This window comes from Augochlora pura, chromosome 6 (genome assembly GCF_028453695.1).
Source record: "Augochlora pura isolate Apur16 chromosome 6, APUR_v2.2.1, whole genome shotgun sequence".
NCBI classification, from domain to species: domain Eukaryota; kingdom Metazoa; phylum Arthropoda; class Insecta; order Hymenoptera; family Halictidae; genus Augochlora; species Augochlora pura.
This window is the reverse complement of record NC_135777.1, coordinates 8,662,955-8,678,785: the sequence shown is the minus strand read 5'-3', so window position 1 is coordinate 8,678,785 and position 15,831 is coordinate 8,662,955. Positions and strand designations below refer to the sequence as shown.

The 15,831-nt window shown below is 39.9% G+C and overlaps 1 protein-coding gene across 5 annotated transcripts in view; it reads left to right on the top strand.

The window, feature by feature from the left end:
• The first annotated feature begins 2,366 nt into the window (after positions 1 to 2,366).
• Appl (amyloid-beta-like protein) overlaps positions 2,367 to 15,831 on the top strand; it is a 47,687-nt gene continuing 34,222 nt past the window's right edge. For 4 of the 5 annotated variants that reach the window (XR_013494328.1, XR_013494327.1, XM_078183999.1 and 1 more), the window contains exon 1: positions 2,368 to 2,682. Coding sequence is in view for 3 of the 5 variants with exons in the window: in XM_078183999.1 (XP_078040125.1) it covers positions 2,617 to 2,682 (66 nt within the window). In the remaining 2 variants the exon portion in view is untranslated. Of the gene's footprint in view, positions 2,683 to 15,831 lie in introns of all 5 variants that reach the window. The other variant, XM_078184000.1, reaches the window with a different exon arrangement.

Sequence of the window (15,831 nt, the reverse complement as noted above, 5' to 3'; positions counted from 1 at the left end):
GGACAGATAAAGCCACGCGGAATGTGTAATTTCCCCAGGTCTAGTGGCTTAGACGAAAAACAGGAGGGGAACTGTTGTTAACAAACGAAATGTCAAGAGATGCTTGATAAGAGGGTGTACCGTGCCGGCGGTCTTCGAAACCGTAAAAATAACAAGAGGCCAGCCCAAGCGGATGCGACAATACAACCTCGGTAATTCGTGCGGACTTCAGCATGGAGGGCCGATGCATGCTGCTCACGATTTTTCTTCCATCCACTAAATTCTTTGTCTTTGCCCCTGTCGCCTGACCTTGCCTCGATTACGCGTCGTGGACTTTATTAGGGAACGTTTATGTGGGCGGGACCATGGGATTAGCGTTTCCCAAAAAGTTGCGACCCGTGTTAGCCCATTGCTGATTTATGCGACGTTACCGGAAAGTATAGCTATGTTGTTTGTTGTTGAACTGCTAGTTCAACGACTCGTTTGTTTATGCGTGCTGACAAACTGCAGTTGTTTTGTCGCGTTATCTTCTGAAATCAGTTCGCTGAAGCAGCTGCTGCCTTCAGTCGCGATTGCACGAATACGTGACTATGCAGATCGAGGACTGTAATTACTGTTAATGAGACTCTTCTTGTGGCCAAAGCATTCCCGGACCTGCTGCATTATTATTTCTAGATCTATCGTTTTTACTATGTTCAGATCTGCTGTTCTATTATTTTCAGATCTGTCGTTTTATCATGTCTACACCTGCTGTTTTATCACTTCGAGATACAGTGATTATGTATTTGAGTAAATGTAGATTGTGGCAATTTTTTTAGAAGTGATTGCAAAAATTGCTTCTAAATGGCCAAGCATAGAGGAGAAGAAACATGCAAGCGACCAGATTGGTTGTATGTAATAGGTGTACAACTATGTCTATGATGTCATGCTACCTTGTCGCTGTTCGCATGCTAATAGCGACGGTCGTAATGACACGCGAAGCGGACGATATATCAATTAATAGTTCTTATTGATCGTGGAGGAGCTGAACGAATGATCTATCTTTAGAGGCGTGTCAGCTGCCAACATCCGGTTTTTTCTTTTTTAAATCGAAGCTTTGGAGCACCGGCTTACTGCGACGGATGACGCGGTCAAACTTTATCATCGATTGGCATCGGCTAAGGTTTCCGCACGTATCATTGGAACCGCTATTTAACCCGGTATACGTTGAATATTTTCGTAGAATTATCCGGTAGATATGAGAAGAGAGATGCATATATCGTATTTCACGAATTTATCCGAATTCATCGTGCATCCTGTATCCTCCTGCCACGTGCCCGTCCGTAACAATAAATATGCGTGAACAATGCAGATTGATTAGCGAAACAAACGTTCTGCGAACGCTATTATTTTACGCAGTTTTCGTCGATTCGTAAAAATTCGGTAACAATGGAATTCATTATTGTATGTTAACTAATTATTTTGATGAATTATATCTGACTATGATGACCGATCGATTACAAAAATATTATTTTTTAATTGTTTAATTAATGCAGTGCAACTTCTTTCCAGCGGAATATTTAATTAACGTTGAAAATTCCAGTGATTCTTACTTGTTAAAAATTACTTATCGGCATTTAAAAAGGTAGACCAAGATCCAAAATTATTAGAGAAAACATTAATTTATTAGATAATATATTATAGAGTTGTCAGTGGTCAATATTTTTTGCAGGTTTGAAAAATTACATGTTTTATTATTGATTGTTATTTCTATTTATTCATAATAAATATCTTATTTATATGAAATTATAATGTTTTATCTCCTAAATATATTTTTATTTTAACAATTTTGGAATTCACTGCAAATTTTTATAAAAATAAAACATACCTTAATATCACAAATCATCTTGAATGAAATTAATGAATATTCAGAGTTATAATTCTATAGCCTTGTGTTTTTAAAAATTCTATAAAACGTGATTTGCGTACAAAGATCACTATTATAAACGGTGCAATATTTATTGTTATTGCATAGAATTCTATAAAACAATGTCAAATAAAAGAAAGTAGATTTCACCACATTGTATGCTTTCGGAAATTCATTTTGTTTAAGAAGATTGCTACTGTAAGCCGTATACCATTTATTTCGTTCCTCTAAAGAACAAACAATATATTGTCAGTGCAATCAATGCAGAAATATTCTCTGAAAAATTAATGCACGTCGAGAATGTTCGCAGAGAAGGAAAGAATACTATTTCAAAATTTTAATATTCCCGCCACAGTATCGACTGACCACTGCGCGCATGTGAACGCGCCCTCCGGCGCGGTCATCGAGTGACAGCTTTTGATTGGTCGAGTCGTTTCAGCGGCACCGGCGCCGCGCTTCACCTCCATCTTGATTTCTCGTGAAGCGACCCACCCAGCAGCAGTGTCACAGTAGTACGCTGTGCTCCCGTATACACGGCGGGTGATAGTGGGTGTCCATCGCAACTGAAGAAGAGCGAATAAATTTGTTCCGCAACTGTTTCTGCAGTTTTTGTTACACGAAGTGCGGTCGCCGACTAACTCGCTTCGAAGTTCGGTAGATCATTGTCGCGGGGAACCAGTCGAACGGAGGACCGTGCCGAAATTTAAAGAAAGGTTTGGCGGAGTGGCAAGATGAAGGGGATGCTGGTGGCCGGACTGCTGACCGTTCTGACGATCTGCCGGGGCCCGGCGGCTCTTGTGAGTATTATCATTACATATCTCACCGTGGACATCGGCAGCGTAGACACCGCGGAAGACGTAGAACCGCGAATCGATCGACCCCGGACAGTTTCAGCTCGGTCGATCCCGTTGTCAGTTCGATTATTATTTCTCTTGCGACATTTATTTTGTCCTCTCACCCCGAGACAGTTGAGCGAGCGGCAAATGTCACGCGCAACGCGCAACCACGATCGATGTGCTATCCGCGAATCTACTTACTTGCTCCCGTGAAATTCCCTTTAAACGCTCGTCGATTAGCCCGTGCGCTACCTGTCAAACGGTTCACGGAGCCCTCGATCGATGCTCCTCATGTTGCTCGATGCGTTCGTTCACGAGTGCGTTATGGGAACGGCTGTAACGATCGAACCAGCCGTAAAGAACCTACTCGCCCGCGAGAAATGTTTGCCCACGCTCAAGGAATGCGTGTTCATTCTCGCCGCCTACTACCGTATTCTACGCTACCACGATTTTCTAGGTTCATCCGCACTAAGCATTACGTCTCACGGAGTACGTCCATGATTGTTTGCGAGATTATTCAAAACGATCGATGTTATGCGTCTAAAATGTAATGCAACTAATTTGTTCTTCATCGAGCGACTGCCCATGGAATGGTGCCTGTACCGATCATCGATAAGTTGGAAATATCCGGGTGGATGTAATAAAATACTCCGAACAAGATAGTACGACTGAACAATATACTGGTAATTCGCAGTGCATTCTCCTTAACAAATGCCCGCGTTACAAATCGTACTTCAATTACTCGCGAATATTTTTGTCGGTCATACAAGGGTCATGGTAATGCAGAAGTAGAGTATAACACGTAGCGAATGTCAGTTCGTCATTGTTATAATTACTGATGTTAGCTTGCAGTCTTACTATCCCAATATAAAGTATCTCCCGTTTCAAAAAATTAGTGTTAATTCGTAGAAAACATCGATATTGCATAAAATTATGAAAGTCGATAACCCCTCTTCGTTAGCTATGAAGGTGTCCAGATCTAAGGCGATTCAATTTACGGACATCTTGAAAATATCGACATATCGAATCGAGTGCGACAGGTCTATATTATCGATGATTATCGATAACGTTATCGAAAGCATCTACCGCGGCGTTACGGTTCTCGAGTAAGGGGTTAGGTTTCTCGGCGTGTCAAGGGAGTTTCGAGAACCGGTTAATTAAAGCCTTGCTGAGTTATGACGTGTGGTTTTCATGGCAGAGAACAATGCGAATCGCGATAAGTACCGATGACGTACGTCTGATCAGGTACATACTACTTTCACGTTTTACACTTTTCTTTTTGATTCTCACTGATAGTTTTCGGAATCAACTTTTCCCTTGGCTCGGCTCTTTATCTTTTTTTCCGAATTCGATTTTTGTACTTTTTTTTCGTAACGAGAGGAACACGAGGGTTTACGAGGCAACCATTTCTAGAGCGTGTCGAAGCGCATCTGTCCCGAGGGAATAACCTTGTGTATGCGCGAATTATCACGCACTAACAGACATAGGCGAAAACGCTCCGACGGAAGAGAGCGGGACGTGGCAGAGATCGCTGCCACACGTAAGTCACGAAACGGATTCACGAACGATTTTCTCGTTAACGTTAATTCCCCGTGACAGTTCAATTTACGCTACCTCGGCCGGGCCCCGTGAAATGGGACGCGTAATATATGGGAATGCTCGCCGCGGATAAACGTCCCACCGGATCCATTGCCGAACGAAAAAAAAAGACAAGGTTGAGTTCGCTCTTTTTAAACTTTGATACGGTGCTCCGATACATTGATTTTTTCGATTTCACGGTCGATTGTTCGTTCGTTCGTTCGTTCGTTCTCTTTTGAACCTCGGCCTCGACAACCTTAGTAATTATTACGTTGGTGCATATGAAATGTCAGATTTTTAAATGAACAGTAAGGAACTTTTTCTCGTTTTTAGGAAGGTGTTTATTTAATCAAATGAAAGATTTAATTCGATACACCATGAACGAATTTTTAATATCTAAATACCATTTTTAAAGACGCGGTCTTTTGAACAAATAAACTCGTCTTGTAAAAGGATTATTATAAGTGACAAAAACACAGAGTTTCGGAAGAATTATTCTTTGTATATATTGTAAAAGAGATTATGTTGTAAAGAACAACATAAATACAATACAAGATACTTAAATTTCATCAAAAATCAAAGTGAAGGATCTTTCTGTATGTAATTGTCACGAATTTTTCGCAGGCTGGAGAGGGTTTGAAAAATGTGCAGTGCAATTAAGGTGGAGAAAGCCTCGACAGTGCAATTAACAATTGTGCGACTTCATAGTGGAGGATTAATGGGAAAATTGAAGGATTTGCAGCAATAAGGCGACAGCTCCACATTTTACTCATATTCTTGCTACATACGATATCCTACTTCGTTTCAAATTTTTTATCTCGTGTTACAAAAAACAGCTTTTCAATTATTTAATACAATTCTACAACCGATTCTACAAATCGCCATTACGGATTGTTCAAAAATTGATCGTTGTCCGCGCGCTTCACTTAACAGTTAAATAATTGAAGATACATTTTCACATAGGAGAAATCGGTAGCTAAGAATTAAAATGCGTTGGCCAGAAACAACTTGAAATATTTAAAAATCATTCGAAGTTACATCGAATTCGTCTTACGTCAAAACTTCTCACAATAATAAATAAAAGTGAAAGATTTTAGAAAGCCTCACGAAATCACTGCCTTCGTTTTTAAAATAATAGATCATCCTTTAACAATGATCGCTTCTCGTCAATTAATACTCGAGCTGAAGCCTATTCGCCCGACAAACGCAGATTCCATGATTCGTGATCATTGTTTCCCTTTGAAATTTTATTGGTAAATCGACGTTCCACGAAACTGCCGAAGCCGCACCGAACAAAAAGCATTCCGATATATTCATTGGCCTAATTAACTCGCTGGTCCTCCTGATTGAAAGACGAAGAAAGCTGCTGTATTTGAATGGTAAAGGCGGAAAGCTCATTTTATCGGGGGAATCGATACACAGTTTCAGGAAAGCGATCAAAGGGAGGAGAGAGCGGCGAAAAGAAAGATCGAGGGGTAGAGGAGGTCGGCATAAAAGAATCCGCGACGTAACTGAAAAATGCATTGAAACTCTTTCGTCCTCATTTAGTCCGCAGCTACATTAACGCCAGCATTTTCCCGTGCTTCGACATAGGGGACAAGAAGCCGCGTTTAAGCGCCGCCAAGATCTTTTCTTTTTCCGTTTTCTCTTTTTTCCTTCCCTTTCTCCCCTCCCCCCTCTCTCTCTCTCTCTCTTTCTTTCTCTTTATCTCTCGTTCTATCTTTTATTTTTCTCTCTTTTCTTCACTCTCTCCTTCTCTCGCTCTATTTTTCACTGTTTCTCTCTCAGGTTCTCTCTTTTCTTCTCTCCCCTTCTCTGTTTCATTCAGTCACTCAGACACTCTTCCCAGCCCGCTATTTTTTCTGGAAAACCCGTTCGGTGAAAACTGGGGGTTAAAATGGAGCCGCGGCGGCTAAAACGGGGAAACGTGGAAAACCGGGGCGAAAAACCTTTGACTGGGGCCGGCGTTTTTCAATCGCGCGACACCGGGGCACAGTTTTAACAGAATCTGGGTAAGGATCGTAATTGCGGCTAAGTAAAACGCGAACGCGATAGCATTTAATACTTGTGTGCCGCGGTGCGATCGGCCAGCTTCCCGGCCACATTTCTTTTTCGCACGGAAATCTGGAGCATCCTTTCATTCCCTGGCTAACGGACCGCGTTACTGTTCAACCCCGTCCATTTGGAGTTATTTTAATTCGACTACTGGTCAAGTGGTATATGTGACACCCGCGGTTTTTCAATAAACGATACTTTGACAAGGCTGCGCTATTCATTTGACAATTCGTACGGTTTTCTTGTACTCGGAAAATGACACGCGATTTACAGGCTAGATATTTTGTTCTTGAGTTGACGCTTTTGCTTAAAATTACCATATTTGACGGGCTGGGACGTATGTGATTAATAGAATACGGAGTTGTAACAGAATATGCTTGTAACAGAAATGGGTAGATAAAATGGAAAAGTTTAAGCACACTAGATAAAATGTTAGATTATTGCTGTCTTTTTGTCTCTCCGAAAATATGGAGGCTAGTGAGGTGTTTTCTAATGAGAGAAATAATTGTTGCAAGTTATTTATGTCCTTATTTCAATGGATACTAAGAGAAAGTTTAATAAACATGGTCTTACAATTTGTACAAGTTATTACTAGATTATACATATATACTTTCACTACTAATTTTAATACATTAGAAATAGTATACAATTATCTTCACTCTTCTACCGTTTTAAATATCTATCCATCTGCGTCATACAAATATAAAATCCACGGTGCACTCACAAAAAATGCCCTCTTTCACTGACCATTCGTTTTACTGTAGCACAGAATATTAAAAAGTACTTGGAGACAATTGATTTAAAAGAAGCACAACTTTTTAATCTAGGTCAATTGATACAGTCTGCACAGATTTATTAACTGTGCGTCGAATACGACTGTCCACAACTGTCTGTTTCTACTTCGAACTGAACCGTGTCAATGGTGTACAGGCTTATCAATTTTCCATCGATCTTATTATTTTCTGTTGTGTCAGTTCCGCGTGAAGTCATTGTGAAAAAGCAGATGAGAGACTATGCCACTGTCGATACCTGCAAACGCTGTCGCAAGTGGAAATGGCCAGCAGTGGTTCGACATATCCGTCGCACAGTCCACACACGTGTTTAACGGGCTTTCCGAATCGATTTTCTTGAAAACGGAAACTCTCTTGGGAAAAATTTCACACATTTTGATTTATTTCCTTTTCGCATGTTGTTTGAAATCTTGTAAACCATTTGCAATTATTTTAATTCTATTGATAATGAATAGTTAATGAATTTTAAAGTAGAAATTTAGGTTTCGTAAGAGAAGACAAGTGCTTCGGTGAATTTTGTGACCCATATCTTCTCTTGTAATAATTGTTAGTTAGTAATAGTTTTTGTAACGTGGTGGAGACGATAAACCGTACAAACATGATAACATATAGCTATAGATAACGTATAGATAACAATTTACTTCATCGATTATACAATAACATTATAACGTACTTGAACCAGTAGAAATAAATCTTCGTTGTAATATGTTTTCTGAATGTTTCTAATAGACTGCAAATCTTTGTGTAAAATAAAAGTTGTTCAAATCGGTCGTAAGAAAGAGAAGTTAAATAAAAATGTATTTCTGCTGTGAATGATTTCTAAAATCTTCTATCGTTTTCATTGCTTGGTATATACCAAGCGGTAAGTTGCATCGAGATAAGCCGCAAAAAACAGACGTCCATTACACAGCAACATACGGCGGACCAGTAACGAATGAATGTAGTCAGTTCTGACTACCGACAAGAAAGTGGTTGAAAGAAAAAATAGAATATGCGTAGATAGTGCAGTCTTCAGCGGCATAAATTCATAAACATCCAGGAACGTAGCACAGGGTCGCCGTCCAAGCAGCGAGGCCATATTTTTAATTGTTAATAAAGTAGATCGATGCGACTGCTGTCGGCGGAGGATGCAGTCTGCAGGAACGTCGGAACGGCAACAAATTTCGTTAAAGGTTCGCGGGAGATTAATGATCGACGATAATTCTGTGTCGACTAGTCGATTCAGCCCCGCTATTAGTTCGGCTACGAACCTACGGCGTCGGAGGCGAGCGAAGTGAATTCTTGGCGAGATTCGATGCCTCGAATCGAATTTGTTCGTTCGCGAGTCAACATTCTCCGCGGAGCTTGTTATTTACGATTCATTGGAATATCGAGCCGTCCTCTGCGAATAACGAGGCTAGCGAAGCTTATTATTTTACAAAGCACGCACGAAAACGATTGCGCCGGAGCGCATAAACGGAGCCGTCTGTTCATGCAAACGGAAATAAAAAGGGTGGAATAAAATTGTTTCGGGCGCATCACAAAGGAAAGATTGCAGCTCGAATTCCGGTACGGCATATTCGCCATCCGACGAGATATATTATCCTAAAGATGTCTGCTCGTTACTTGCCTTATCTACTTATTATTGCGCCTTTATGCGAATCGCAATCCATTGTTGCCTTTATGCCCCCGTAGATATGTATCGCTGGAAATTCAATTTTGCGTGAATATTGCGATCGTGAACGGTGTACAATATTTACTTCGTTGCAGTTTTTCCGTTTTACTGCACTTTACGTCAATATACCAATAACGGCACACATTCATGCAGGATCGAAATCTTTGGAAATAATGAGACTAATATTCTAAAATATGATGGAATTCTTAAATTATTATGTAGTCTTCGCTTTCCGTATTTCATGGAACTCGCGCATGGTTAGGTATTTTTTGAATGAATTCAAATAAAATTTTATTCGAGTGATGCTTCGAATAAATTTTTCGAACAATATTTAACTTGAGAAATATTTCGTGTAAATTCTTCGAATATTTTGAGTAAAATTCTATTCGAAATTTATTAGATAAACTAAAATTGTGAATAGAGGTTATCAGACTTTTTTTATTTAATCAATTTTGTTCGAAATGTTTCACGAACAAAATTTTACTCGTAGAATTTATTTGAAAAATTTATTTCGGATGTTATCCGAACAACGCCCAACTCCGAACTTGCAATATACTAATTACGTAGCAATGGTTAATATTCTCCACGCGGCGACTTTAATAATGCAATTTTCCACATGGCGATCCTTGATAACAGGTTTCTGAAAATGTGCCCGAATTCGCAACAGCACCGAAATAAATAAGAATACAAATAGGTCAGAACGTAGAGTGGGACTAAGAGGATGGAAACTAAAGTTCGTAGCAGGGTTCATTTGAATCGAAGTCAGCCAACTCTCTGTCGTGCGTATTTAAACTTAGAAGTTTTTAGTTTAAATTGCATATCGACCTTCGCCTCGGCTTCTGCTGGATAGTTGTTTGGTAAAGAGATTATTTACTAGTGAGACCGAGGATGAAAAGCATCCTTGGAGGATCAGCTTAAAATTCATGGAGTTACCGTTGAAGGTTTCATTTCTTATAATAGTCTTGGGAAATACGCTTAAAAATCGCCATTTTCATCGCTCTATACTTCACTTCATTTTCAGCTTTACAAATCCACTTCATTCCCAGCTTCGCAAATCCCCCCCTTATTTTTATCTTCGTCAATTTCCTGAACTTTTATCTTCGCACTTATCTTCATTTTTATCTCCTCATCTTTACTTCTTTTTTTCCCATCTATTAATTTTGATTTTCTGAGAACCATATTAATAATTGGCGACATAGACATTTTATGTTTATCAGTATTAAATTGTTGCTGATGTTTTCTTGGAAAGAATATGCAAAAATCACCAATGTTAGCAGCCATCTGAGAATCTACTCTCGATCGCCTACAGTTGTATACGACAGACGTTTGTCTGTTGCACTGATCGAAAGAACAAAATTGCTCATTCAGCATTGTCCGCTGTCGAACCCGTGCGGGTTCGCGTCGGCCGTGCAGAAACAACTGCACGCGAAAACGCCGGGCCACCCGGTTCTATTTGCGAGCGCTTCAAGAGGTTTAACAATGCCGTGTTAATAAATCGTCGAAGAGGCCGCAAGGACCATACAAATAACAAACGTCGATGGGAAGCGGAGTTGCAGCGGCGCACCGACTGCTTGTAAATTAACGGGTGCCTCGACGACCTCAATTTCGGGGTTCCTCCCATCGTAGCCTGACTAATTTGACGAATAGCAACGGCGATTTTTCACGCGTCCGTGTCGAAATGAACCCCTGCTGATTGTTTTACGCGAAACAGGAAGAACGATCGCCGTTTCTCGGCGATGCCGTATTGTCGGGGATGGTTTCGCGTGAATTTCTTCTCGCGAACTATCCTTAAAATCTGGAGCTCGCTTGTTCGCCTCGGTAACTTCGGAAATTTGTATACTCCGGCGATCTTCGAAAGCAGATTGGCTGGAAAATGTTCGGATCATTGGAAAACGATACGTGGTTTGTTCTATAAGTGGTTTCTGTCTTTTACGACGTGCAGTCGCGAAGGAAGCTTTAAAATAGTGTATTAACCACATTCGTATTCACTAAATTATTTATGAAATCTTCGACGAATCGAACACTTCGTTAAAATGCAAAGAGTTAAATATATGTATACTGATTTGCAGATTGACTCATCTTATTTAATATTAGCAATTAGACTGGCCTATCTTAGATCGATCTATCTACGCGTATGGAAGATAACTGCAGGCGTACAGTTTTAAATCGTGCACTGTCGTCGAATGTGCTTACTCGACGCATTGCCATAATCAGCGTTGCCAAACAGTTTTTGCTCTCTATGTGCACTGCAGCGTGCATCGTACTTTTATTTCTTGGAAACCGGTTTAATGTAGGTGGTTCGAAGTTAGAAAGTATTAAATCGCTCATCGGGGCCAGACTTTTTCTTGATGGCGGTATGAGTAATATCGCAATTACGGTTTGTATCCGGCGCATCGTGGAACCTATCTCGTTTACGGTTACGATGTTGCGTTACACGCTTGTTACTTCATTTCACGGACGCTAATGGCTTCATCCGTTTACTTTAAACCACGTCCAATGTGATGCGCAACATTTCTCTGGATGGGGGAAAAAAAATTGATTGCGACAAAAAAGGGTCCGCGAAATGGTACCTCGTCGGGCGTTGGTAACTCGCAATTTTGTATCGTTGGAACACTTTGATCTGCGGCACAATGTTGAAGGAAATTACAATGCACTGGTTCGATGAACGTCGATCGAACGTTCTCATTCAGTGGGCAAAATGATTATCAATTTTTCTCGAACGTGTTATGGTTAAATTTCTGCAAAGTTCTTTTAATCTTCTCCGGAAATCTGGTGTTCTTAACTTTTTCATCCAATCGCCGACGCTAGTTTTTAAATTCGAAATATCATAACTCGGTTCAACGAAATCGTAAAATCTCCTCTTTAATTTGTAGTAATCTTTTCCGAATTTGTCTGATCGGGGGGAAATTGTACATTGTAGGAGAAGCGATGCTTCCTATGGCTCCGACATTGTTAGCAATTCTTTAATCGCATTGAAGCGGCAGTCAGGGTGTTTGATAATGTTCAGTTGGGTGGTCTAAGTTTTTCAGGCAACTCGGAGAACAGGTTAAGGGGTGTTTAATGGCTCTGGCTTATTTTATTGAATGAAATTTCTCTGAAGTAGAAATGTCTCAAGTTGAATTAATATCCGCCGAGTTTTTCAAACAATGTCCAGGACGGTTTAGACGATATTAACACATTCGCATCGGGAAACGAGAATTCTCGTTTTAAACAGAAAAAACGTTGTCGTCGGGAAAAGAGAATTCTCATTTACCTATATGTTAAAATATCTTCACATTGCTAAAATGCCCCGAGTTATATGAACGTTTAAGGAAAAATAGCCCGATGCGAATGTGTTAACAGAGCTAAAAATTATTTTGAAGAATCGAGAAAATGATCATCAAACAAAGAGTTGAATTAAGATGCTTCGATTTTTTAAAACAATTCCCAGAGCAATTTTCATTTAGGAAAGAAGAGCCTCTTCCGAATCATAATTGTCAGAAGACCATCTAATTAAAGCGAAAGTCAAATGCTGAACAATGTTCATTAAGATTCTCCAATGTTTCTCAACGGTTTTCAGAATTTTTAGATTCCAAAAAATCTACAGAATTCTTTAAAAATACCGATCAAACTGGAATTGTGTAATAACGACTTCCAGGTCACAGCTCGCTTAAAGTAGCGCTATAATGGGGAAAAAGTATGCCCTAAAACGATCGAATTTCCTAAAATAACGCCACCTAGGGAACATCGGCATGCGCTAACTAATTGAAAAAAGGTAAGAAACCTCTTTGAAAGATCGAATGAAAATCGATTACGGAATCACGGTTGCCAGGAAAAGAAGCACACAGCCTACGTAAATTCAGTTACGTCGGGAATAGCGTTATCTCTGGAATCGCAGTCTGGCGGTGAACGCGTTAATAAAAAGAAAGAAAGAAGAGGTGGTTGTAGACGAAGAAGAAGGAAGAGGAAGAGTCGAAGGAGGTACTCGTCGATCAATATGTTGGAGCCTTCCGGTACTAAAGCGGTCCGCAGCAGCGTTATAAAACGCGACACGTATCGAAGATAGCTCTGCGGTTCTGGTGTATACGGTGCAACCTCCATCCCGGCTTGGCTTCGTTCTTATCGATGCAGAATCGGCGATACGAGGCTAGTCGAGGCAGGGCGAGGCGAGACGAGGCAAAAGGCGTCGTCGTAGAGCATCTTGAAGGGAGGTAATAGGGGGTCGTCGCGTTTCGGTCAACGTCAGCGTCTGAAAACTGCGGTATACGAGGCGCGGGTGTCGCGTGTGCCCGAAGCTCCTTAAGGTTCTGCGGTCAGATTCGCTTTAAGTGCATTAAGTAAATCCACTTAGATCGAATCTTATATAAAACATCGGCTAATCAGCTTTAAATGGCTGCGTGGTGGCCGCGTGTCAAAGGAAACTGAGTCGAAATCTCTCTTGCTCTTGACGCCGGCTACCGATTCCCTCCGTACAAACCTACTTGCTATTCCCACAGTGTATTGTTTCATGCTGCAGCTGATGGTGAATAGTCGATAGCGGATTTTACGCATTTATGGCAGAAACGACTGACTCAAATATCAAGCTGCGAAAAGATTAAACGAATTTAAAAATTTCAACGTACTATTTTTTAACGATCAAGTTTATTTTAAAAGAAGTATGAAATTTATTTTCATCGAATGTTTCGCATAATTATAGCGGACAAATTTTATTTTCTATACAGATCCGTAGAATAGTGATTAGCTTTTTAATTCGGTGGGATGAGACAGAGATTTATCTCATTGTTAGAGCAGATAGCATAGATTCGTTGTCAGAGTGTACAAGAAACTTACAATTAGATTAGAGTGTCGTTGTCCTCGGTCATTTTCCGGCAGATAAATGTAAATTTACGTATATATATATATTTAATACTGGAATATTGATAATAAGAAGTGAATGGAATTTATGATAAATTCTTCAAACAGACTTAATTAAGCAAGAATTTTGTACTAGCGTTTGAACGTCCAGAATAGGAGAATAAAATTCGGTTTCGATTTTAAAGAATCGAATATGCCAGGTTATGCATATTCAATAGATTTTCTGTAAAATCTTCATTACCAACTAAACGTCATACAGACTGGCTCGTACAATTTTAACTTCACACGAGCTAACTATAGCAGAAAACGTTATTTGCCTCGCATAGATAAGATTATTTCCTTGAGAATATTTTCCGATCTTTTTTATGATGTAACATGAATATTTGCAGACATTTTAGAATACGTTACATGGATGTTTTTAGACATTTTGAAACATGTTACATAAACATTAACAGGCATTCGCCTATGAACATTTTCAGGTATTTGTGACTATCTTACATCAAGATGAAACTACTTGGAAGATGATACACTCGCGTTCACTCATAGAGTATACCGTGAACCAAACTGACGACTTAAGTGAAACACAAACCTAAGACTGAGTAAGAAGAGACCCAGAAAGAAAGAGTGGGGCATCATCGGGCGAGAAATTGCAGAAAATCATGAAATATAAAGAAGCTAGAATCTTAAGCACCTAGTAAAGTGTCTCCGTGGTGTCTTTCGTTTTACGAGTGGAACGGGGGTTCGTAAGGAGTGGCTACGGTTTGACACACCAACGAAAACGGAAGAGGTGGTGGCAGCTGCGTTTTAAGGATCGAAGAAACGACGACGACGACGGTGATGGTAACCGACAGGATACTTTGCGACCAGGATTATGTATCGCGCACGCGACCACTGCTTAAGCCTTTTCTCTCCTCGGCGATCCTTGGTGTACCATTTATAGCCTAAGAAAATGGCATCTCTCGTGGGTGTTCGTCTTTTAATGACGAAGACCGGCGCTTTCAGGAATTTGATCGGCCGACTTTGTTTACGAGGAGTCGTCACGCGACTCCAATTAACAGAGAGAGAGAGGGAGACTGTCAGAGGGGTAGAAAGAGAGAGAATGAGATCCTTTCACCATGAAACGAGTACTATACCTCCTACGATGCAGCATTTAAATCTGCGGTTAACGATGAAAACATTGTAGTCACAATTAGACAGATCTATGACAAAAATGAATACAAAATTAGTAAAATCTTAGAAGGATGTAAGGATATTGCTACGTAATGAAAAAGATATTTTTCCATGTAATTTATATATCTTATGATTAACTTAGTTAATTTTTATTTTGCGTAAAGACCCACGGTCTGATCATAATTTTCAAAAATTGAAGCTTATGCATTCATTGGATTTTGGTATGTAGCGTTTACGCATTTATCAGTCGAAAATGATGAAAATAAATCAGCCAATCACTTCAATTAACCATGAGAGAGAGAGAGAGAGAGAGAGAGAGAGAGAGAGAGAGAGAGAGAGAGAGAGAGAGAGAGAGAGAGAGAGAGTGAGAGAGGTTCTTTCACTACGAAACGAGTGGTATACCGTCGGCACTTGGTGCACAAAAACCACTAAAAAACTGTTCGATACAAAATTTAATCGACTCTCAATATATTTCCAGTTGGTTTTCAATTCGCTGAAAGCGTTAACAAAGGAACGGAAGCATCGAGCTCTCTCAATATTTCCCTCGAAATCGACCTGCAACAGGATTATTTGCTGTTGGACTTGTTTGCGAACCGAATATCATTTTTACAGGTTCATCGCATTGGATTTTTTTCTTAGCATACTATTTTAGTGGTCGTGGTAAGTATACTGGTTTTTCCCAGTATACATACTTACTTTTCCCAGTTTTTCAAAAGACCGAGTTTGAGTAATTGAATTACCAATCGGTAATTGATCACGCTGCGGACGAACACGGGACGGTTCGAGTGCTGCGTAAATATGTGCAATGGATTACTTTTGCCAATTACGTTATTCTGTACTTCGCAGCTTTTGGGAAATTGCTTTCTTCGCTCTTGTTCTACTAAAAATACAGTAATAGTAATTTGGAAACTGATAATCAGGTGTACAAAGATTGACAACCGTTAGAGCAAATTAATTAGAACACACGAAATTTATTTTCCTTCTTAAATGGTATGTACTATTTATTTAAGATGAAACTGCGTTTCCGCA